At 46.5% G+C, this 25310-nt stretch overlaps 1 protein-coding gene across 4 annotated transcripts in view; it reads right to left on the minus strand.

Annotated features, from left to right (window-relative positions):
- Nucleotides 1-25310, minus strand: part of LOC132384724 (rho guanine nucleotide exchange factor 25-like) — a 407339-nt gene that overhangs the window by 141764 nt on the left and 240265 nt on the right. Inside the window, exon 1 of one of the 4 annotated variants that reach the window (XM_059956131.1) lies at nt 22527-22548. The exons of 2 other annotated variants lie outside the window; for them this stretch is intronic. In XM_059956131.1, coding sequence (XP_059812114.1) covers nt 22527-22533 — 7 coding nt within the window. In that variant the 5' untranslated portion in view covers nt 22534-22548. Of the gene's footprint in view, nt 1-12850; nt 13253-22526; nt 22549-25310 lie in introns of those variants that run through there. One more of the 4 variants, XM_059956129.1, reaches the window with a different exon arrangement.

Here is a 25310-nt window from a genome sequence, read left to right on the forward strand (position 1 = left end):
TAGAGCTGTAGGCTAAGCACATACCCCTGAGGTGCCCCAGTGTTGATAGTCAGTGCTTCCAATTCTACCTATTCCACCAGTTCCAGCAATTCCACTTATGGCAGCTTTTGGACTCAGTGGTAGAGTCCTTACATCAACACCTAGCTCCCCTCGTCAGCCTTTGTCGATGTTAGTTGCTTACAGAAAATGGGGACGTATTGTTCAGTGCTCCAATAATCTGAAGGTCTGGGAGAAAAGGAATCAAGAGGTGTGCAAATGTACACAAACTTAAATCATTGCAGCTAATATCATTCTTGCTTGGGTGTGTGGCCAGTAACTTGTAGCCACACAGTGAGCTGTTTCAGCTCCCCCACATTGAATAAATATTTAAACGAATGTAATCGAACTGCAAAACAAAAGTGGCTGTTAGAGCTATTCACAGAGCACTCTACCCCGACTATTTTGCTCCCTCTTTGGCTCTCCCTTCCCGTACATGACTGATATCTGCAACCCATTGGCGAATTGTCTGGGGCACTGGATTGGTGTCAGGAGGTTTCTGATCTACGTCCAAGCAACATCATGCAGTCTGATTTAAACAGAAAACAAGCAAGACACACAAAATGCTGGAGGAACTCAGCAGGCCAGGCAACATCCATGGAAAAGAGTACAGTCGACGTTTTGGGCCGAGGCCCTTCTTCCGGCCTGAAATGTCGACTGTACTCTTTTTCCACAGAATGCTGCCTGGCCTGCTGAGTTCCTCCAGCATTTTGTGTGTCTTGCTTGGATTTCCAGCAACTGCAGATTTTCTCTTGTTTGAGAAAGCAAGCAAGGTTCATTTTGTTGGGGTTTCTTTTTACCGTCAAGGTCTCATCACACCCTAAACAGCCTTCCTACCCAGCAAGCGAGCCAAGAGTTGCTAGGCATATTCAAGTTATGGCCAAGCTGCTGCATGAGGTTACAAGGGCCCAGATGGGCACCGCGGCACCTCATCACATCACGGCTGGAGAGAAGTGGGTGCGATCTCTAGTTTCACAGTGTAATCAGCAATGTGAGCCCCTGATTGGGGAATCAGGACAATGTCATCAGTGCCTCACAGGAGCAGATGAAGAACATGTGCAACCCAGCCAGATTTACCATAGGCCCTAAACCTTTGCATTTATGATGTGCAATCCAGAGAAAACAAGCAGCCAGTGAGTCTCTGTACAGATTATTAATTTTCTATTTGCTGACAGGATGTGGATGTTGCTGACATTTATTGTCTGCAACCCTAATATCCTCAAAACTGCAGAGGCCTTTAACAGTCAGCCACATTCTTTTATTTTTTTTATTAAGTTTTCAGATGATTACAGAAAGAAAAAAAATAAGCCATAACCCTTCCCCCCTCCCCTTAGCCCCTCTCCCCTAACATCCCTATAGAAAAAAGAAGGAAAAAAAGGAAGAGTGCCTGGATATCAGAAGATCCTCACACGCCCCACGGAGTCAGCCACATTCTTGAATCACATATCGACCAGACTCGAGAATGTAATCATCAGAATCAGGTGAGTTTTCACAATATGTCGTTATTACCGGTGACTAGATTTCTTCTGCTATTCCAAGCATATTTCATTATTGAACCCTACCCCCTCCCCACATTCCCACCTTCTCTATCACCTGCCAGCTTCTGCTCCTCCCCAACCACCCCCACCCCACCCTTTTATTCTGGCTCCTCCCTTTTTCCTCCCCAGTCCTGATGAATGGTCTCAGCCCAAAACGTTAACTATCCATCTCTCTCCATCGAGGCGCTCTAACCCCCTGAGTTCCTCCAGCATTTTGTGTGTTTTGCTCCAGATTTCCAGCATCTCTGGTGTCTCAAAGAGATAAGGAGGAATTGTTTTGACCAGAGGATGGTGAATCTGTGGAATTCTGCCACATGGTTATCAATTTCAAGAGGCCTCACACAGCAGTGGAAACTGAGGCAGTTTCATATTCCTCGGGTGCACAATCTCTCACAGTCCCAGAACACATTCTACACAATCAAGAAAGCTCACCAACATTACTCTTTTCTGAGGAGGCTGAAGAGAGCTGGACTGTGCACAACAGGCAGTCAAAACTGCCCAAAACATCACTGGCACCAGTCCACCCGCCATCAAAGACATATATACAGAAAGTGGGCAGAAAAAGGCCACAAGATCATGAAGGATCCCACCCACCCTGCTCATTCCACTCCCATCAGGAAGGAGGCTACATATCCTCCTTTACACTTGTGTACTGGAAGTGACATTAAACAATCTTGACACGAGGAAATCTGCAGATGCTGGAAATTCAAGCAACACACACAAAATGCTGGTGGAACACAGCAGGCCAGGCAGCATCTATAGGGAGAAGCACTGTCAACGGTTCGGGCCGAGACCCTTCGTCAGGACTAACTGAAAGGAAAGATAGTAAGAGATTTGAAAGTAGTGGAGGGAGGTAAATGCGAAATGATAAGAGAAGACAGGAGGGGGTGGGATGAAGCTAAGAGCTGGAAAGGTGATTGGCGAAAGGGATACACAGCTGAAGAAGGGAAAGGATCATGGGACGGGAGGCCTAGGGAGAAAGAAAGGGGGAGGGGAGCACCAGAGGGAGATGGAGAACAGGCAGAGTGATGGGCAGAAAGAGAGAAAAAAAAGGGAGAGGGGAAAAAAACTAAATATATCAGGGATGGGGTAAGAAGGGGAGGAGGGGCATTAACGGAAGTTAGAGAAGCCAACGTTCATGCCATCAGGTTGGAGGCTACCCAGCCGGTATATAAGGTGTTGTTCCTCCAACCTGAGTGTGGCTTCATCTTGACAGTAGAGGAGGCCATGGATAGACATATCAGAATGAGAACGGGACGTGGAATTAAAATGTGTGGCCATTGGGAAATCCTCCTTTCTCTGGCAGACAGAGCGTAGGTGTTCAGCGAAATGGTCTCCCAGTCTCAGTAAACAACCTTGAATCTTGAATCACAGATGGCCGTGGAGACCAACCCATTGGGTATATTTTAAGCAGAAGTTGATAGATTCTTGATTAGTCAGGGTGTCAAAGGTTATGGAGAGAAACAGGAGAATGGGGTTGAGAGGCATAATAAATTAATAAATCAGCAAAGATTGAATGGTGGAGTAGACTCGATGGGCCAAATGGCCCAATTCTGCTCCTACATCTTATGGTCTCACGCTCTCAGTTATTAAGTTTTCCTGGTAAGATTCGCACACACGCCCCCTGGACTCTGGAATGGTGGAGAGACTAAGTTCCACATACCTGCTATTCCCCACAGATCTTTACTGCCTCAGCAGGGCAGGTAAAACCTCCTTTCATGCCTTCTCCAAAGCCCAGTGCTTCATTGTTCTAACACCAGGTTTGGAGCATTGAGGGGAGTTGAACCCTGTCCCCACCTCTGGCCTCTGCCAAACCATTACCAGGCACTGTTGCGGCACTGCCAGGTTTTCCTCAAGGGTCTCGGCCCAAAATGCCGACTGTTAATTCCCCTCCATAGATGCTACCTGACCTGCTGAGCTCCTGCAGCATTTTGTGTGCGTTGCCCTAGACTTACAGCATTTGCAGAGACTCGTATGTTTACAGTTGCAGTAGCAAAGCCTTGGCACAGAATGGGGGTGGGGGCAGATTCAGCTGCTTTGCATGGAGATGTGGAGGAGTTTCTTCTCTCAGAAGGAAGCCTCTGTCTGTGGAGCTCTCTCTCCCCAGAGAGTAGTGGAGGTTGAGTCACTGAAAGAAATCAAGACCAAAACAGGTACCTGATCCAGAATGAAGTGCAGGGGTCTGAAAAATAGGCAGTGAAATGGGGAGCTGAGACCAAAATCAGATTGGCCATAGTTCTATTGGATGGCAGAGAAGATCTGGGAGGCTGAGATCTACCATTTCTTATGTTCTTCCTGGCACTGGTCTGAATCCAGCACTTGCGACAATGTAATGAGGCACTGTACTGAAAGAGTATAGAGGAAATTTACAAGGATGTTGCCAGAACTTGAGGACCTGAGTTAGAAGGAAAGGAAGAATAGGTTAAGACTCCATTCCCTGGAGTGTAGGAGAATTAGTAAGATTTGATAGAGGTGCAATTCATAAATATGAGAAATTCTGCAGATGCTGGAAATCCAGAAACCCTTCTCCAGCACTGAAAAGGAAGGAGGAAGATGCCAGAATAAAAAGGTGGGGGGAGGGGAAGGAGGATAGCTCAAAGATGATAGGTTAAGCCAAGTGAGTGGGAAAGAGGAGGAATCTGATAGGAGAGGAGAGTGGACCATAGGAGAAAGGGAAGGAGGAACAGACCTAGGGGTAGGTGATAGGCAGTTGAGAAGAGTAAGCGGCTAGAGTGGGGAATAGTACAGGTGGGGAGGGGGAGGGAATTTTTATTAACCAGAAAGAGAAATTAATATTTATGCCATCAGGTTGGAGGATACCCAGACAGAATATAAGGAGTTGCTCCTCCACCCTGAGGGTGCCTCATTCTGGCACAAGAAATGGCCATGGACTGACATGTCGGAACAGGAATGGGAACTAGAATTAAAATGTTTGGCCACCGGTAAGTTCCACTTCTGGCAGATGGAGCGGATGCACTCAATAAAGCAGTCCCACAACTTACGATGGGTCCTCATCAAAGTAGAGGAGGCCACATCGGGAGCACTGGACACAATAGACAACCCCAATAGATTGGAAGGTGAAATGTTGCCTCACCTGGCAGGACTGCTTGGGGCCCTGAATGGAGGAGAGGGAGCACATAAATAGGCAGGCGTAGTACTTTGGCTACTAGCAAGAATAAGTGCCTGGAGGGAGTTTAGTGAGGAGGGACGGAAGGATAAGGGAATCACGGAGGGAGCAATCCCTGTGGAAAGTGGAAGGGGGGGTAAAGATATATTTGGTGGTAGGATCCCTTTGGAGATGGTGGAACTTGTGGAGCATGATGTGTTGGATGTGGAGGCTCATGGGGTGGTAGGTGAGGAAAAGAGGAACTCTATCACTGTTGAGGTGGCGGGAAGATGAGGTGAGCATGGATGTTTGGGAAATGGAGGAGATGCGGGTGAGGCCAGTATCATTGGTGGAGGAAGAGAAGCCCTGTCCTTTGAAAAAGGACATCACTGATGTCCTGGAAAGGAATGCCACAACCTAGGAACAGATGTGCTGGAGATGAAGAAGCTAAAAAACGGAATAGCATTTTTACAGGAGAGATGTACAAAATTCTTAAAGGTAAACGTAAGCAGGCTCTTTCTACTGGGGTTCAGTGAGACTACAACTAGAGGTCATAGGTTAAGGGTGAAAGGTGAAATATTTATGGGAAACCTGAGGGGGATTTTCTTCACTCAGAGGGTGGTGAGGGTGTGGAACAAGCTGCCAGAGGAGGTGGTGGATGCAAGCTCTATTTCAACATTTCAGAGAAATTTGGATAATACATGGATGGTTCAGGTGCAGGTTTATGGGGCTAGGCAGTATAACAGCTTGGCACAGACTAGACAGGCTGAAGGGCCTATTCCTGTGCTGGAGTGTTTGATGACTCTATGCCTCCAGAAAGGATTCACCAGGCTGGTTCCTGGGATGCGAGTGCTGTCCTATCAGAAGTGGCTGAAGGAATTAGATCTGCATTCTTTGGAGTTTAGAAGAATGAGGTGTGATCTTATTGAAGCATATCTGATCCTAACAGGGTAGATGTGAAGATATCAGCACCAGTGGGAGAATCTCAAACAAGGGGACATAGCTACAGATCAAGGAGGCAGTCAATTAAAACTGAGATACATAAAATCTTCCCACAGAAGGTGGTGAATCTCTGAATTCTCTGTCCAAGTGGGATGTGGAGGCCAGATCACCTGGGGTATTTAAAGTGGAGGGAGGTACACTTCTGGAAGATTGTGGAATTGAGGGCTCTGGGGAACTGGCACAGAGAGGACATGAGGCCTGGGGGCAGGTCAGCCTTGATCACATTGAGAGGTGGGAGAGGCTTGAGGGACCGAGTGGTCTCCTCCTGCTCCTATTTTCTTACCTCCTTCAGCTCTCAATCCTCTTGACTGTATTCCCAACAACTGGGGCTCATCCTTTCACCCCCCTCCTGGGTAGCTACTAATGGCGTAAACTGGGAGCAAACACTCGATCTCCCTTCTCCTGCCGTTTCTAGGTGACACTTGGAAACACTCTGGCCATTTGTCTTTGCCCCTCAGTGGAGGATGGTGAACAAGCGGGGCAAAAATAATCAGATTGCTCATTCACAAATCGGTGAGATTTGTGTGAGGCCACAGTTATTAACGTGTAATTTGGTCGTGAAAGCCAAAATCTCTATTTTGTTAACCAGATCACACATCAGGTTCCCTGCACCCAGCAGCCTCCCCTCACCAGCAAGGAGGTCAAAGGCTTGTCCCTGCAGCTCAGCACAGCACAGAGGTCAACAACCTCTATCTTTTGGACTGGATGGTACTTATCGTGTTTACTCTGCCAGGAAAATTTCTAGAATGTAAATCAGAGACAAACAGCTTCTTTTTTTAACAGGCGTCCCTTTCATTGTGTCACAAAGACCACGTGGAATTTATTTGGGTCTCTGCGATCATTAATGGGATCCGGGTGTAGAGTAGGTAAAAGATCAGATGCGATGGCACCTAACAGAGCAGCCTGCTTCTGCTCTTGTCTTCTGCCCCTCAGTCCTGCCCCACTATTCAATACAGAACTGAGATGGATGAAAGAAAGATGGAGGGCTATGTGGGAGGGAAGGGTTAGATTGATCTTGCAGGAGGTTAAAAGGTCGGCACATTGTGGGCCAAAAGGTCTGTACTGTTCTATGTTCTATGTATGTTCTAGAACAATACAACACAGGAAAAGGCCCACCATATCTATGTTGACCATGATGCCAATTCAAACCTATCTCCATTTACCTGCACACAGTCCATATCCCTCCAGTCCCGCCTGTTCATGTGTCTGTTTAAATGACTCTTTAATGTTGCTTCCACCTCCTTCCCCAGTAGTACATTCCAGGCACTTACCACTCTTTATGTAAAAGATTCCTATAAACCTTCTCCTCTCACCTTGATCTTGATGTGAATGTTTTGAGTTTGTGTCACGAGAGGCTAAGCAGGGTGGCTCTGCATTATTTAGAGATTAGCAGAATGAATGACCGTACTGACACCTGTCAGATCCTGAGAGGGCTTGACAAGCAGACGTTGAGATGTTTCCACTCATGGCTGAGTCTTGAACGACGGGACATAGAGGATTCAGGTTTGGTCACTTAATTATGAGGTGTGTAGGAACATCATGGGGTGGGACAAATCTCTGGAATTCTCTGCCCTGTAATGTTTATAGGGAGGTTATGATCATTGGGGGGTTTTGAAAGGAGCAGTTCAAGTTTATTATCATCCTCCAGGCTATAAGTGCCATGAAGATTTGCTTTTTGCAGCATTAACACAGCATATTACAGACATGGCAAACATAAACTGTAAATTAACATAAACTTAAATTAGCATTAAATCAAAGGTAAAAGATGAAATCATGGAACTAAAAACAGTCATGATCACATTGAATGCCGGGAAAGGCTTGAGGGGCAGAGTGGCCTTCTCCTGCTCCTATTTACTTATGTTCTTGACAGGGAGTCAAGAACTCTGGGCCTGTAATAGGAATTCGGAAGAATGAGGAGTGACCTAAATGAGACCTATTGGATGTTGAAAGGCCTTGATAGAGTGGACATGGAGAGGATGTTTCCTATGGAGGGAGAGTCTAAGACCAAAGGACACAGCCTCAGAATAGAGGGGCATCCTTTTAGAATGGAGATGAAGATGATTTTTTTATAGCCAGAGAGTAGTGAATCTGTGGAATTTGTTGCCACAGGCAGCTATGGAGGCCAAATCTTTATGTATATTTAAGGCAGAGGTTGATAGATTCTTGATTAGTCAGGGCATGAAGGGATACAGGGAGAAGGCAGGAGATTGGGGCTGAAATGGATCAGTCATGATGAAATGGCAGAGCAGACTCGATGGGCCAAATGGCCTAATTCTGCTCCTATATCTTATGGTCTTATGGGAATCTCACTCTATACCCAGTATTTAGACACGTGTCTTTACTTTGCTCTACTGTGGATGAAGATGGGATAATGGCTCCTGGTTCCGCTTTAGAATTGCCTCACACTGTTCGAAGAGAGGGCAACAAACAGAAGCTGCTTGCTGCTCTGCAAGATAGAACAGCTCACTTGATTGGTACTCATAATCTCAATACATCTTGCAATAAAGGACAATATGCCTTTTATATTCCCAGTAGTGTTCATGCGTTACACATTTTGTAGTCCTAATCCATTTAAGTAAAAAAATTTGCTTTTTTTCATTCTTCTTTCCAAAGTGGATAATCTTACATTTCCTCCCTTTGAACATAAAACAAAGGGCATGGAAAAATACGGCACAACGACAGGCCCTTCAGCCCATAGAATCTGTGCTGACTATGATGCCGATTTTAATTAATCTCATCTGCCTGCACGTGATCCATGTCCCTCCATTCCCTACCTGTTCATGTGTCCATCTGAATGCTTCATTATCAGCTTCCACCACCTACCCTGGAAGTGCATTCCAGGCACCCATCAGCCTCTGTGCGAAAGGACTTTTCTCAGTCATAAGGACGAAAGAAAAATGAAGGGTTATGTGGGAGGGAAGGGTTAGGTTGATCCTGGAGTAGGTTGAAGGGTTGGCACAACAATGTGGGCCAAAGGGCCTGTACTGTTCTATGTGACAGTAAAGATGCTACAGCTGCTCAGTAGATAACAGGCTCGCCCTGCAGTCTGAAGTTTATGAGTTCAAGCCCCATAACAGACACATTGGCATATAATCCAGTCTGCACTAACCGTTGGAAGATAGGGAGTGTTCAGCCTGATATGTGTGTGGGAGCTTACAGTGTGCTAAAACACTGGAGCCATATTCACTGTGTTACCAAAATACTGTAATGCTTTTTTTTTAAAAAAAAGTATTTCATCAGATATAATGTGTCCTGGGATCTGACCAACACACAAACTGCCGGAGGAGCTCAGCAGGTCAGGCACTATCATGGAGGGAAATGGACAGTCGATGTTTCAGGTCGAGGCCTAAATCTGGACAGTCCTGGCCCAAAACATTGACTGTCCATTTCCCCTCACTGATGCTGCATGACCCACTAAGCTTCTCCAGTAGTTTGAGTATTGCCCCAGATCCCAGCACCTGCAGTCTCTTGTGCCTCCATGCTCCGGGATCTATTGTACTGGAGAAGTTAGACAACAGGACAGAAGAGTTTTGGATGAGCTCGATTTGACAGATGATTATTTTTATGCTAAGTTAGCCAGTAGGAATGGGGCGGGGGGGGGGGATCAAGTCCATTTTGGGCGCCAGCGTGAGGTGTCTGCTTGGGAAATGTAACACGCCTCACCTGTATCGGTGGAAACCAGAGAAAGGCAGAGTCATGTTGCCGTCATTTGTTACTACATGCACAGCATTGTTGCTCCAGGCGAATCTCACTCCATTAGCCAGTTTACAAAGCGAATTTGACGTGTTCCCCGAAAACCCTCACCATTTTTTTTGGCAGATGCACCACAGAAAGCATCCTTTCTGTGGCTTGGTATGGCAACTGCTCCGCCCCAGACCGTGAGAAGTTGGAGAGAGCTATGAACACTGCCAAGTCTATCACGCAAGCCAGCCTTCCCTACACTGCCTCCGTCTACACTCCTCACTGCCTTGGGAGAGCAGACAACATAATCAAGGATCCCTCCAACCCCCAGACATTTTCTCTTCCCTCCCCTCCCATTGGGAAGATACAAACGCTTGAGAACACGCCCCACCAGGCTCAAGGACAGCTTCTATCAGGATGAACTCTTGATATTCCAATCTACCTCATTATGGCCCTTACATTTTATTTGTCTGCCTGCACTGCATTGTAACAATGTATTCTGGTGCTATTTTCCCTTTGTACTCTTGTGATGTACGGAATGATCTGTCTGGATGGCAAGCAAAACAAAGCTTTTCACTGTATCTTGGTACACGTGACAAGGATAAACCAAGTCCAATACAGTGCACCTTCACTCCGTCCACCACAACAAGCAGGATTTCCTAAACACAGGAAAATCTTCAGATTCTGGAAATCCAAGTAACACACACAAAGTGCTTGAGGAACTCAGCAGGCCAGGCAGCATCTATGGGAAAATGAACAGTCGACGTTTTGGGCCCAGACCCTTCGACAGGACTGGAGAAAAAAACATGAGGGATAGATTTAAAAGGTGTGGGGGAGGGAAGGGAGAAACACGAGGTGATAGGTGTAACTGAGAGGTGGGGAGGGGTGAAGTAAAGAGCTGGGAAGTTGATTGGTGAAAGAGATACAGGGCTGGAGAAGGGGGAGTCCGATTGGAGAAAACAGAAGCCCATGGAAGAATGAAAAAGGGGATTTCCTGATGGCCACTCATTCTAATTCTACTTCCCATTGACACATGGCCTCCTCTACTGCCCCAATGAGGGCACTCTCAAGTTGGAGAGGGAACACTTCATATTCCATTTGGGTAGCCTCTAACCTGATGGCATGAACATCGATTTTTTCAGCTTCCAGCAATTTCTCCCTCCTCCTCCTTCTCTCTTTTTCTATTCCCCATTCTGACTTGCCTTTTACCCCTCCTCGTCTCCTCACCTGCCCATCACCTCCCTCTGGTGCCCCTCCTCCTTCCCTTTCGCCCATGGTCCACTCTCCTCTCCTATCAGATTCCTTCTTCTTCAGTGCCTTATCTTCTCCACCTATCGCCTCCCAGATTCTCCCCTTCCCCAACCACCCACCCACCTTCCCCCTCACCTGGTCTCATCTATCACCTGCCAGCTTGTATCCACTTCCCTCGCCCCCCCCCCCCACCTTCTTATTCTGGCTTCTTCCCCCTTCCTTTCCAGTCCTGATGAAGGGTCACAGTTTGAAATATCGACTGCTTATTCCCCTCCACAGATGCCGCCTGAGTTGAGCCCCTCCAATGCAACGCGAATGGTGCAGAACAGCAAGAACAAGGCACTGAACAACATCACAGTGGGCAGCCCCACAGAGAGGGACTGCATGTTGAGTCCTGGCAAGTCCTCTCATCATTACCTTATGCCCCCTCAAGGTGGGCTGGATTTCCAGCCTGATGCTTGAAGATACTCCCCCTCTCAGGGACACTGCCGGAGACAAGGCATTCACAGCACTTGCCTGAAAAAGTGCAACTCCGATACAAAACAGGCGAACTGCAGCCTTGGCTTTGAACAAACCAACAGATTGGATTCCTGGGTCTACATTCATTACACAAGCAACCTTAATTTCACAACACGACATAGAAATTACCCACTCATCGCCTTAATTAATAATCAATATTTTTTTATTGCAAATCAAAAATTGTGCATTGGGGGAGGGGTTTACTTTATCACAGACTCATGTCTGAGTCATATAACCTTTAAACTGCACAGGACAGAAAGCTAAATCAGGGAGTTGTGAGAAAGGCATGCTGGAGAAATAAGGTAATTTGAAAGTGAGTTTTATTCAGCATAAGGAGCTGAGTGTTTCGAATCTGTTGCTCAATATGGCACCTGACAGAACTCTGTGTAATCCTTGCAGGGTCACTGAAGTAAATGATGACAGCTTTTGTGTGCTCCGACGGTGGTTCAAGCCACTTTAATCACAGGAAATGCAGGAGGAACTCAGCAAGTCTGAAATGTCGATTGTTTATTCCCTTCTGTAGATGCTGCCTGAATTATTGAGCTCCTCCAGCACTCTGTGTGTGTGTGTGTTGCTCAAGATTTCCAGCATCTGCAGAAAGTTTCATTAACTCTTGAAGCCCTGAGCATTCTTTGTTAACTCTTTACCTGCCCACCTTCCTACTGCATCCCTCCACCCTGGAGCACTCCACAGCCTGGGAAATCGAAGTACCATTTAAAAGTTGTCTATCATCTTTGATCTAGTTTATTAAAGATCCTTTACTTCTTTTCAGAAAGTTTCAAGAGTTCTGGAAAAGTTTAGAGTGGGTGGACAAAAGGGCTGGAAGAAACTAAATGGGCCAAATGGTTTTCTAGCGACAGTCAATGACCAACCAAAATCTGGGAATTCCAGGTGATTCCCACCTTTTCCTCCCACCTCCCCACAACACTTGGCTGAAGGGCTCCCAGCACAGTTACAGCCGCAATGACTGGTTCTGTGTCCGGAGACAAAGAAACAAACAGCCCCAGCTTCCATGGCCAGCTTCCACGGAACCATCCGCTCCAGTGGGAGGCCATTCAACCCTCAGTATCCATACTAGCTGTTTGAAAGACTGCTCCGAGCAGAGCACAGCTCTCCACCTTCTCTGCTGCTGCTTCATCCCTCACACCCCTGTAAGTCGTTTCATAAGCTACTTCCCAAACTGCGTGCAAGCTGCAGAAAAATGACCAAGCAGGGAGGGAAAAAGAAGGGTGATTTGTTTCACACTGGCAGTTAAACAAATTAAAGGATTTTATTTGGTCAATTGACTCCAAAACCAGTGTTTACAGCTGCCCATGCTTTTAAGAGATTGCTCTCAAATCCTAATAGCTTTTTGAAATACATCAAAGGGACCTCGTCAACATCCCAGCCGACTGTGGCAGCATGCTGTCAGAGGGGTATTTTTTTCAAAAAGTTGCCTGTCAGACAGTGACCAAAAAATTGACAAAACAGGAGTGAGCTATGTCTTCTATTGAAAACCTGAGGGATGGTAATTGTTCCAGACAATTCCACACACACACACTCACACCAACACACATACAGTGCACGCACACACACACACACACACACAGATAATGTAGGTATTCACGTTCATGGACACACACACAAACAGACAGATATTCATGTGGACACGGACACACACACACACTCACACAGAGTCAGAAAAGTGTGCATGGCGAGCAAGTTTTAAGTCACTAACCTCGTACTCTGTAACAACATCCACACTTTGCCAGGACCTTACGGAACAAATGTTGGCACGCGCAGCCTGACCGCTGGTGCCCACTCTTCATGCTGCCTGGTTGGCACTCATGCCAGCCTGCTGTGGCGACTGAGGTACCTTGGCCATGTACGCGGAGAGCCAGCAGTCGGGGTGGGCAGTTGCTCTGTGTGCACAGATATACGTGCGAGGAACCTGCTCACTCCAGAACAGGCACAGCACATGAAGTAACGGTTTGCTTCTCTTGGAAGCGGGTGGAGACTGCCTTCACTCGCGTGCTCTCTCTCTCCCTCTCTCTCTCTCTCTCTCTCTCTCTCTCTCTCTCTCTCTCTCTCTCAATCTGTGACTCTTCCAGCAATCAAGGACCACCCCCTCTGCTGCTCTCTGCAGCACTGACTGCAGATTCTGAGGCCTTGCGAAGGGTTGAGAGCACACAAGCTTTCTGTACAGCTGGGTAAAAGTCCAGAGTAATTGTCAACCATTCCAGCAGCCTGAGCTGACAGTTGTCTCCAAGAAACCTCTGCATCCTGACTGACTGAGGCAAAATTCCAAGCTGCTTGCTTTAGTGTCTGCCTGTGAGCTCGATGAAAAGCAGGATCTGAGTGAAACAGTCTCACTACCTTGTGTGCTTTCCAAAACTGGGGCTGATAGCCCGCTCTCTACGTCCTGCATGGCCTGTAACCCAGTCTACTGCCAACACCAGTACGCTCAGTTCAAATGCCAGTCTTAAAGGCATGATACTCTTTCCAAGATGTTGAAGTAAGGTCACAGAGAACCATTTTTACAGGAATGACAGTTTCACAGGCAGATCATGGAAATGTAGAGCAAAGATTTACATGTATTGGTCAGGCACAGCAAGAGTACATGGTACCAGTCTCTGTAAGACTGACTGGACACCAGACTCTGATGTGTCAGTAAAGCAGCCAGTATAATCAAAGACCTCACCCACCCCAGACATTCTCTCTTCTCCCCTCGCCCGTCAGGCAGAAGATACAAAAACTTGTAAGCATGTACCACCGACCCTAAGGACAGCTTCTATCTTTCTGTTATAAGACTACTGAATGGTCCCCTGGTAAGCTCAACTGGTAACAACTGTCTCTCTCATCACTGAGTCTAAATCCTGCATCTTCCCACCTTATAGCCCAGTGGGAGCACATTTGCCACACACCATGCCAGCTTTTCGACAGGAATTGTTGATGATTATTGAATACCGTCATATGCCACAATATCAGTGTCTTCTGGAGCTCTGCAGGGGAAATTTAACGGGTTGTCAGAGGAGTGACTGTTAGTGGATATTACTGAGGTAATGAGATCACTAGGTGGCAATATACAGGGAGACTACTAAAGCAAGGTTGCAACTCCCCCTTTCCTTTTAGACCCCCACCTTAACCCCATCACTGCTGAGGTCTGATTGACTCAGGCCCCAGCGTATTTGGGAAAATATGCAACAGCTTTCCATGAGGGCGGCACAGTGGTGTAGCAGTTGGAGCCGTTGGCTTACGGCTCTGGAGACGCGGGTTCGGTCCAACGTCTGGTGCCTGCCAGGTGTGGAGTTTACTGCTCTCCCTGTGACTGTGTGGGTTTCTAGGTCGGTAGGTAGGAGGGGCTGCTGTAAATTGACTGCTGGTGTGTGGGTAAGCGGTAGAACCTGGAGTGAGTTGATGGGATCCTGGGAGGAGTAAAATGGGATTAGTGTAAATTAATCATTGATGTCTGGCACAGATAGGATGGGCTGAAGGGCCTGTTGCTGTGCTGTATTTCTCTATGACCCTATAAAGTGTCCAAAGCATCAGTTATGCTCTCTGGAACTTGTAAAGATTTTGGACACCTCCACCAAATTTCCCCTTAGTCTTTGTTGGTGGGAGTTTGACGCCAACTCCCTGGCCACTTCCAGGCACTCTTTGGGCTGTAATGTCTTGACTAAAACAAAAGCAGACCTCCTTGGTTGCCCTGCTGTTCTAAGCCCTCTTCATCAGCTTGCCCTATCAAAGTTCTCAGCTGGCAAGCAAAATAAAATACACTGGAAACTCAAGACCAACATTTATCGACAGCCAATATTTTCAACCTGTGAACTAACTCACTTTGACAACCTCCTCCTGTTTTTGCCTGGAGAACAGCGAAGTGCTTTGTGTAATCTTCAGCATGCTGATGGTGCATCTGAGTGCTGATACAATGCCTGCGTGGACTGGGCGATGAACTGGGGTTGAGCCACACCTGGGCTCTGGACCAGGACGGAGGGTGAATCAGCCAAGTTTCCTGGTCCTGTTTCTGTTCAGTGACCATTGCAATCAAGTGTTAGCCCACAAACGCTTCCAGCAAGACATTTCACTCTCTCCCATTGTGGAGGAGCCCGTCTCCCCTACCAATATGATGAATATACAGATAGATATTGGCGAGTGAGTGAAGACGGGAGGAGGAGGAGGCTGTGGGTGGGAGGGAGAGGGAGGATGGATTGAGAACATTAGCTTCCTCTCTCATTTTAAATAAGACTTTGCCACTTTAAGTGAATATCTTTTCATGAACTGTGTTATAATTCTTACAATATTTACCAAATAACATCCAACTTCTGTATAAACTCCATCAGTATTCACATTTGAACACAGAACAGTACCCTTCATCAGGAACAGGCCCTTCAGCCCACCATGCCTGTGCTGGACATGATGGCAAATTAAACCAACCCTGTTTGCCTGCACTGGAGACGATAAGAAATAAGAGCAGAACCAGGCCATTCGCTCCATCAGGCCAACTCTGCCATTTGATCACAACTGATTTATTTTCCCTCTCAACCCTGCCTTCTTCCTGTAACCTTTGACACCTTTACTAATCAAGAGCCTTTCAAACATTGCTGTAAATATCCCAGTGACCTGGCCTCCACAGCCCTTTGAGGCAAAGAATTCCACAGATTCACCACCCCCGGATAAAGCAATTCCTCTTCATCGCTGATCTAAAGGGTCATCTTTCTGTTCTGTGGTCACTATTGGAAACATCCTCTCCACCCAATATATATGGTATTTCACTATTTGCTAGGTTTCAATGAGATCCCCCCTCAATCTTCTAAACTCCAGCAAGTACAGGTCCAGAGCCATCAAACATTCCTCACACATTAACCCTTTCATTCCCGATACTTTGCTCGTACACCTCCTCTGGATCCTCTCCAATGCCAGCATGTCTTTTCTTAGATAAGGGGCTCAAAACTGCTCACAATACTCCAAAAGCGGTCCTTTATATCCTCAGCATTACGTCCTTGCATTTATTTTCTAGTCCTCTGGAAATGAATGTGACATTGCATACGATGTCTTCACCACCAACTCAACCTACAAGTTAACCTTTATGGAATCGTGCACTAGGACTCCCAGGTCTCTTTGCATCTCAGATTACTGAATTGGCTCCCTGTTTAGAAAATAGTCTACATCTTTATTCCTTCTATCAAAAATGAATGATGATACACTTGCCCACGCTGTATTCTATCTGGCACTTCTTTGTTCATTCCCCTAATCTGTCCAAGTCCTTCCTGCTTCCTCAACTCTAGTTACCATTCCACCTATCTTTGTATCATCTGCAAACTTGGTCACAAAGCCATTAAACCTATCATCCAGATCATTAACATATACCGTGAAAACTAGGGGACTCTAAACTGACCCCTGTGGAACATCTCTTGTCACCAGCAGCCAACCAGAAAAGGCCCCCTTCATTCCATCTCCTCAATTTCTGCAAATCAACCAATCTCCTGTCCATTCTAGTATCTTCCCTGTAATACCATGGCCTCTTATCTTGTTTAGCAGCCTCATGTGCAGCTAGACATATGATCCATATCTCTCTATTCCCTGACAGCCTCCTAAAACACCTCTACTGTATCTGCTTCCACCACCACCCTAGGCAGTGCATTCCAGTCCGCTGCCACTCGCCGTATAAAAAAACTTACCTCACACCCCTCCTTCGAACTCATCCCCTCTTACCTTAAATTGGGCGGCACGGTAGTGTAGCGGGTAGCATGGCACTATTCCAGCACCAGCAACTCGGATTCAATTCCGCCGCTGTCTGTAAGGGCTTTGTCCGTTCTCCCTGTGTCCACGTGGGTTTCCTCCCACATCCCAAAGGTGTACGGGTTAGTAGGTTAGTTGGTCACATGGGTGCAACTGGATGGCACAAACTCTTTGGCCTGGAAGGGCCTGTTAACATGCTGTATCTCTAAATAAAATATATTCATGTCCTCTAGTATTTGACATTTCTTCCCTGGGAAAAAGACTGACTTTTACGTTATCTACTGTATGCCTCTCATCATTTTATCAACCTCTATCAGGTAAGCCTGCATCATTCATCTTGCCTCCCAATGCAGGCCACAAAGGAAGAGGGGAAGGATAATCAGCCTCTGCCGTTCCGAGAATAATTCAGTTCATTCACTGTCTGTCGATCTCTGCCGATTGTTCTTTAACAGCCTGGCCAAATAAAATGTAAGAAATCCATCTCTGATGTGTGATCACAACAGCATCTTAGGTCTCTGCCACTGAAATTCATCCTGCTGACTTTAACTGCAGCTTCTGTGCAGCCTGCTCGGCACCACTGACTAGGAGTGTCAGACTCGAGCACTAAGTTTTCAACTGGTCTCCAACCTCAGCAGCTTCACGGGGCTCCATCTTTCCACATCTCACCCCCCCCCTCACCCCACCCATGTGTGTACTAGGGTCACACAGCATAGAAATGGACTTGCTGCTGACGATAACGCTGCACCAGCTCATTGAGAGCGCAGCGGCACGGCAGTCCGCTGAACCCTCGGCTGCAGATGAGTCTCCCTTCTTTCAGCAAGTGTCCCTCCCAAGTGGGAAAGGAGCACCTTGTGTGAGGAAGGTTTGATCACAGTTCATCCTGATAGTCTGTGTGTATGAAACCCCTTGATCCTGCATTGTCCAGCGACCAGATGGGGGGACATGGAGAGTGCAGACCATCAAATGCCCATTTACACTAATCCCATTTTATTCTTCCCACTTTCCCATCATCCTCTCCTGGATTCCACCATTCACCCAGACTGTGACAGAGCCCATGGTCAAAGAATGACATACAACACACCTTACAACACAGGAAGAGGCCATTTGGCCCATTAGCTCCATGCTAGCCCTGTAGAAAGCAATCCCATCAGTCCACTTCCCCCTATCCTTATATTCCTGCACCCCTAGAACCTACTTTCCCCACATATCCATCAACTCCCACCAGATTCTACCTGTCGACCACACTCTAGGGACAATTTACAGTGGCCAATTAACCCACAGACTCCACTTGAGGAAGAAACCAGAACTCCAGGAGGAAACCCACATGGTCATAGGAAGAATATGCAAAATCCACTCAGACAACACCAGAAGCCAGGATCGAACCTGGGTCCCTGGAGATGTGAGGCAGCGGAATTACCAGTGCACCATTGTGCCGCCTTTATGTGCGCAAGTATTTCCTGACATCACCCTCAAAACAATCTGGCTCTCACTTCAAGCTGATGCCTCCTTATTACTGGACTCCAAAACAAAGGGAATAGTTACTGTCAACAGCCTTAATGATCTTAAAAAACTCCATCTAATCTCCCCTCCATCTTCTCTACTCAAGAAAGCACGATTTTACTTTTTCAGTCTGCTGGACTCCAGCGCATCCACCACAAGGCCGTCTGCCCTGAGGTGCAGTGCTCAGATCTAGGCATGCTACTCCAAACAGTACCTGCCTGAAGCCTTATCCATCCTCCATGTTGTGTTGATTGAGATTGCAGGGAGACTCCAAAGACTTGCTTGTTCATGATTCAGAGGGTGTTTCATGCTCTACGTTTTGCCTCAGAGCCCCGTTCCCCATTTGGCCACCCCCTTTCACCATTTCCCTTCCCCTTTTCCCTTGCTCACCTTATCTCCGTGCCTGCCCACTGCCTCCCTCTGGTGCTCCTCCCCCTTTTTTCTTTCTCCCCTCCCCACACCTTTTAGATCTACTCTTTGGCATTTTTTTCTCCAGTCCTGCTGAGGGTTTCAGCCTGAAACGCCAACTGTATGTTTTTTCCAATGGTGCTGCCTGGCCTGCGGAGTTCCTCCGGCATTTTGTGTGTGTTGCTCGGATTTCATGTATCTGCAGGTTTTCTCTTATCTGCACTCTCTGGCGTTTCTGTATTTATATGGCACCTTTAATGTGGTAAAATAAGGTGCTTTGCAGGAAAGTGTTCAGTCAAAATTTGACAGACACAATTTTCACAATGCTGGACTAGAGAGGTAGGATTCAAGTAGTAGAGAGAGGCAGGGAGGTGTAGGGAGGGGGTTCCAGAGCTCAGGGACCCGGGGTTCTGAAGAAGGAGAGAGGACGGAGGTGTCAGTCGGGTGTTCCAGAGTTCAAGGCCCAGTGTAAGCGAGTGACACAATTGTTGTGGGCAGAATCACAGATGGTGACATAGAGGCACCCAGGAGTGAGATAGGGCGGCTGGTTGACTGAAATTGCAACACTCTCGCACTCAACATCAGTAAGACCAAGGAACTGGTTGTGGACTTCAAGAAGAGGAAGCTGGGAGAACAGACACCAGTCTTCATTGTGTGGTCTGCAGTAGAAAGGGTGAGCAGCTTTAAGTTCCCGAGTGTTTACATCTCTGAAGATCTATCCTGGGGCCAACATATTGATGCAATTACAAAGATGGTATGCCAGTGGCTATATTTCATTAGAATTTTCAGGGGATTTGGTTTGTCACCAAAGACTCCAGCAGATTTCTACAGATGTCCTGTGGAGAACAGTCACTACTGTCTTGTTTGGAGGACCACTGCACAGGACTGGGAAAGCTGACTCAGCCTCCCACCATCCAGAACATTTTCAGGAGGTGGTGCCTCAAAATGGAGGCATCCACCATTAAGGACCCCCATCACCCCAGTCACGCCCCCTTCTCATTACTACTACAGGACCCTGAAGGCACACACTCAATGTTTTAAGAACAACTTCTACCCCTCTGCCATCGGATTTCTGATTAAACCATGAACCCATGAACACGACTTCACTTTTTAATGTGTATTTCTTATTGAAAATTTTAGTATTTTTTTTACGTTGCACTGTACTGCTGCCGCAAAACAACAAATTTCATGATATACGCCAGTGATAATAAACCTGATTCTGAATACAGCGGCACTGGTGAAGGATACTGTATATGAGTTAGTGCACCAGGCAACACGATCGGTCAAAAGGGATGAATTAAAGGGGAAAGAGAGGCACAAATTTAAATTGAAGAGCAACACTTTGTGACAAATGCACTAACACACACAATCACGTCCTCTTAGCCTGATGAATGTCATGTTGGTTGATCAGTGTGTGGCTTAGCTCCACAGCCAGAATACGTTTACCAAAGCAACCACCTTGGCAAGCTCACAATGCTTCTTTCACACATGTATATAATTAACAAGAGGTGCAATGTTGTGACCTAAGTAGTGGTAGTTTATAGATCTAATCTTGCCAAGGGTTAAGGTTCAAGCTCACAAATATTAAATTGATGGTCACCATGCCAACGAAAAGTCACGGAAGCCAGCACATCTTAGCAAATGTGCAAGTGGAAGATTTATCTGCATGAACATCACTGAACCTTAACACAGTTCTAGCATTTACAATGTAGTACCTCACAGTGCTGGCCACTTACCCTATCACAGCACGGGGACAGGCCCTTCAGCCCACCAAGTCTGTGCTGACCATTAACTACCCATTCACACTGATCCCATTTTATTCTCTCCACGTTCCCATCAACACTCCCTCTCAAAGATTCTACCCCTCATCCACACTCTGGGACAATTTACAGCAGCTGATTAACCCATCAACCCGCATGTCTATGGGATGTGGGAAAAATTTGGAGCACCCCAGGGAAGTCCAGGTGTTCCAAATTCACTCTGCCCTGACCCACCTGGACAGCCCCAACTATTACGTCAGAATGCTGTTCATTGATTTTAGTTCAGCATTCAATACTGTGACCCCCTCCAAGCCGATCGCCAAACTTTGCCAGCTTGGTATCAGCTCCTCCCTCTGCAATTGGACCTTGGACTTTCTGACTAACAGACCCCAATCTGTTAAGTTAGACAACCTCTCCTCCTCCACTCTCACCCTGAACACCGGCGTGCCTCAAGGCTGTGTGCTGAGCCCTCTTCTGTACTCCCTTTTCACCTATGACTGTGTTCCTGTACCTGGTTCTAACTCCATAATCAAGTTCGCAGATGACACCACGGTGGTTAGCCTGATCAGAGGGGATGACGAGACGGCCTACAGGGACAAGGTCCAGCACCTGGCCCTTAACACCCAGAAGACCAAGGAGATCATTGTGGATTTCAGGCGTGCTAGAAGCCACACTCACGTCCACATCTACATCAACGGAGCTGTAGTGGAGCATGTATCAAGCTTCAAATTCCTTGGTGTCCACATTTCCGAGGATCTCACCTGGTCCCTGAACTCCTCCATCCTGATCAAAAAGACGCAACAGTGCCTTTATTTCCTGCGAAGCATCAGGAAAGCTCACCTCTGTCCCAGGATACTGACGGACTTTTACCGCTGTACCATTGGGAGCGTACTCACCAACTGCATCTCAGCGTGCTATGGCAATTGTCCCGTATCAGACCGCAAAGCACTCCAGTGTGTGATGAAAACTGCCCAGTGGATTATTGGCACCCAATTGCCCACCATTGAGAACATCTACCATAAACGCTGCCTGGGCAGGGCAAAAAGCATTATCAAGGATGCACCTCACCCTAACCATGGCCTTTTTACTCTCCTCCCATCCGGTAGGTGCTACAGGAGCCTCCGCTCCCGCACCAGCAGGTACAGGAAGAGCTTGTTCCCTGAGGCTGTGACCCTGCTGAAACTCACATCACAGCACTAAGCAGTATTGCACCCATATTGGACTGTCTCAGTACTTTTATATTTGTGTGCTGTAGCACTTACTTTTTGTTCACAGTTATTTTGTAAATAACACTATTCCTTCCATTTCTGGTTCGATGTCAACTGCATTTCATTGGCTTTGTATCTGTACTCGGCACAATGACAATGAAGTTGAATCTAATAATTATATATATAAACACCTATCTGGTGAAATCCCCTAGAACTGGAAATGGGCTAACGTTGTCCTGGTATACCAGAAGGGTGATTGCACTGACCCTGGTAACTATAGACCAGTAAGCTTAACATGTACCATAGGTAAGATAATGGAAACATTAATAAAGAATGCAACACACACAAAATGCTGGTGGAACGCAGCAGGCCAGGCAGCATCTATAGGAAGAAGTTAGTGCACAAAGCAGCGCACCCTAACGCCTTCACCATCATTTAGTGAGATTTTAACCAGGCCAGTCTGAAAAAAATCACTAAGCAATTATCACCAACAGATCTCATGCAATACCAGAGGAAACAACACCATCAAGAATGCCTACCACACCCTCACTTCAGGAAGTCTGATCACCTGGCTGTACTTCTACTCCCTGAGTACAGGCAGAGACTGAAGACTGCAGCACCAGCAGTGAGGACCAAGAAGGTTTGGACAAGGGAAGCACAGGAGTGCCTACAGGACTGCTTTGAATCGGTGGACTGGACTGTATTCAGGGATTCATCTTCAAACCTGGATGAGTATGCTGCAGTTGTTACCGACTTCATTAAAACCTGTGTGGATGAGTGTGTACCCATAAAAACTTACTGTACATTCCGAAACCAAAAGCCGTGGATGAAGCAGGAGGTACATCGTCTGCTGAAGGCTAGATCTGTGGCATTCAAGTCTGGCAGAGGGGATTTCAAGGGCAAACAGACAATCTCAATGGCTTTCCACACAGCTTTAGACCACCTGGACAACACAAACACCTACGTCAGGATGCTGTTCATCGACCATAGCTCAGCATTTAATACCATCATTCCCACAATCCCGATTGAGAAGTTACAGAACCTGGGCCTCTGTACCTCCTCTGCATCTGGATCCTCGACTTCCTAACCAGAAGATCACAATCTGTGTGGATTGGTGATAACATATCCTCCTTGCTGATGATCAACATTGGCGCATCTCTGGGGTGTGGGCTTAGCCCACTGCTCTACTCTCTCTATACCCATGACCATGTGGCTAGGCATAGCTCAAATACCATCTATAAATTTGCTGACGATACAACCATTGTTGGTACAGGAGTGAGATATGCCAACTAGTGGAGTGGTGCTGCAGCAACAACCTGGCACTCAATGTCAGTAAGATGAAAGAACTGATTGTGGACTTCAGAAAGGGTAAAACGAAGGAACACATACCAATCCTCATAGAGGGATCAGAAGTGGAGAGAGTGAGCAGTTTCAAGTTCCTGGGTGTCAAGATCGCTGAGGATCTAACCTGGTCCCAATATGTCGATGTAGTTATAAAGAAGGAAAGACAGTAGCTATACTTTATTAGGAGTTTGAAGAGATTTGGCATGTCAACAAATACACTCAAAAACTTCTATAGTTATACTGAGAAGAGCATTTTGACAGGCTGTATCACTGTCTGGTATGGGGAGGGGCTACTACACAGGACCGAAAGAAGCTGCAGAAGGTTGTAAATCTAGTCAGCTCCATCTTGGGTACTTGCCTACAAAGTAACCAGGACAACTTTAGGGAGTGGTGTCTCAGAAAGGCAGCAGCCTTTATTGAGGACCTCCAGCACCCAGGACATGCCCTTTTCTCACTGTTACCATCAGGTAGGAGGTACAGAAACCTGAAGGCACACTCAGCGATTCAGGAACAGCTTCTTCCCCTCTGCCATCCAATTCCTAAATGGACATTGAACCCTTGGACACTACCTCACTTTTTTAAGTATACAGTTTGTACATTATTTCTGTTTATGCACATTTAAAAAAATCTATTCAATGTACATAATTGATTTACTTGTTTATTTATTATTATTTTTTTTCTCTGTTAGATTATGCATTGCATTGAACTGCTGCTGCTAAGTTAACAAATTTCACGTCACATGCCAATGATAATAAACCTGATTCTGATTCTGCTCTGATTTAAAAATTCTCCTGCAGGCTTTCAGCCTCACCCCTCTCTATCACTGTTACCTCCTTCAGCCCTTATAATCACCAGAATTGACGTACTCTTCTAGATACGGTCTCGAAAGCTGCTCCCCACTGGTGACCGTCTTCAGCTACCTGTGTCCTTCTCGAAACTTCTCCTTCTTCAAAACCTACCTTTTTGTCCAAACTTTTAGATACCTGCAGAGGGTTGTAGCCTCAGCTAACTCCATCATAGGCACAATGCCCCCCCTTACCATGGAAGACATCTTCAAAAGGTGATGCCTCAAAAAGGCGCATCCCTCCCCACACGGGTCATGCCCTCTTAGGGAGGAGCTCCAGGAGCTTAAAGATTCACAACATTTTAGTTTCCTCCTCTCCACCATCAGATTTCTGAAAGCCCATGAACTCATGAACACTACCTCACTATTCCTCTTTCGCATTATTTCTCTGTTCTTTGTAACTTACAGTAATTTTTGTCTTGCACTGTGCTGCTACCGCAAATCAATAGAGTTCACAATACAAGCCAGTGATAATAAACCTGATTCTAATTCTAGTATCTCCCAGGAATTGAAGATTTTCCAACTGGAAGAGAAGTGGTAGAAATGGTGTTTAACAATGGAGGTGTTTATTCACTTCGATCTCTTCCATTAATTAATTCTGGAAATGCAGATATTTGTTGGAAGATTGGAAAGCGATCGTTCAGGAGATTCAGGTTCTTCCAAGGGCTTGCTGGCTTTCAGATTGATGTGGGAAGCGGGAATGCCATGTGGACAGACCAATGGCAAGGCATGGGGGCGGAGTTCTAAAGGGAGGAAGCCTCCAGGAATGAGTCCAACTTGGGTTGGCAACCCTCATCCAAACGATGATTGTATGCAGGAAAGCTGGTCATGATTCCAAAAGACAAGGCCTGATGTGTCTTACAAGTCAAGAGTGGTTGCTATGAGCCCTGTTCTGCAATCACTAATCAGCTACTCCCGGTTTTGAATTTCACTCTTATGTTCCTGCTAATTGTACAGAGTCACGCAACTTGCATCAAACAGCTCTGATTACATAGACACTGCAACTAAATTAGGTCACATAATCAATGTAAAAAGAGTTAGACAATTCTCAGCTAGATTTACAGCTCCGACGTGCACATTAGCTCTGCAGGTTTTCTCGACTACTGGCACAGAGGTGGGAAGTTAGGAAATGGAGTAGGTTGAGGTGGGGAAGAGATAAACCAGCATTTCGGATCACGGATTCAGATGTAAGGCAAAGTTACTTTTCACTTCTGGAAAGAGGTCATTTTCCTCCTGGTTTAATCTGCTTCCCAATGGTCAGGTCTGTAACTCATTCACAACTGGGGGTTGCCGCCTATCAGTTACACCAAGTCATTTGACGTACTGAGAGGACAGGAGGATAATCGTTGCCCCCAGGGGCCTGAAGAACCATCCATCATCGCCTCAGCTAACCTA

Source organism: Hypanus sabinus, chromosome X1 (genome assembly GCF_030144855.1).
Source record: "Hypanus sabinus isolate sHypSab1 chromosome X1, sHypSab1.hap1, whole genome shotgun sequence".
NCBI classification, from domain to species: Eukaryota; Metazoa; Chordata; class Chondrichthyes; order Myliobatiformes; family Dasyatidae; genus Hypanus; species Hypanus sabinus.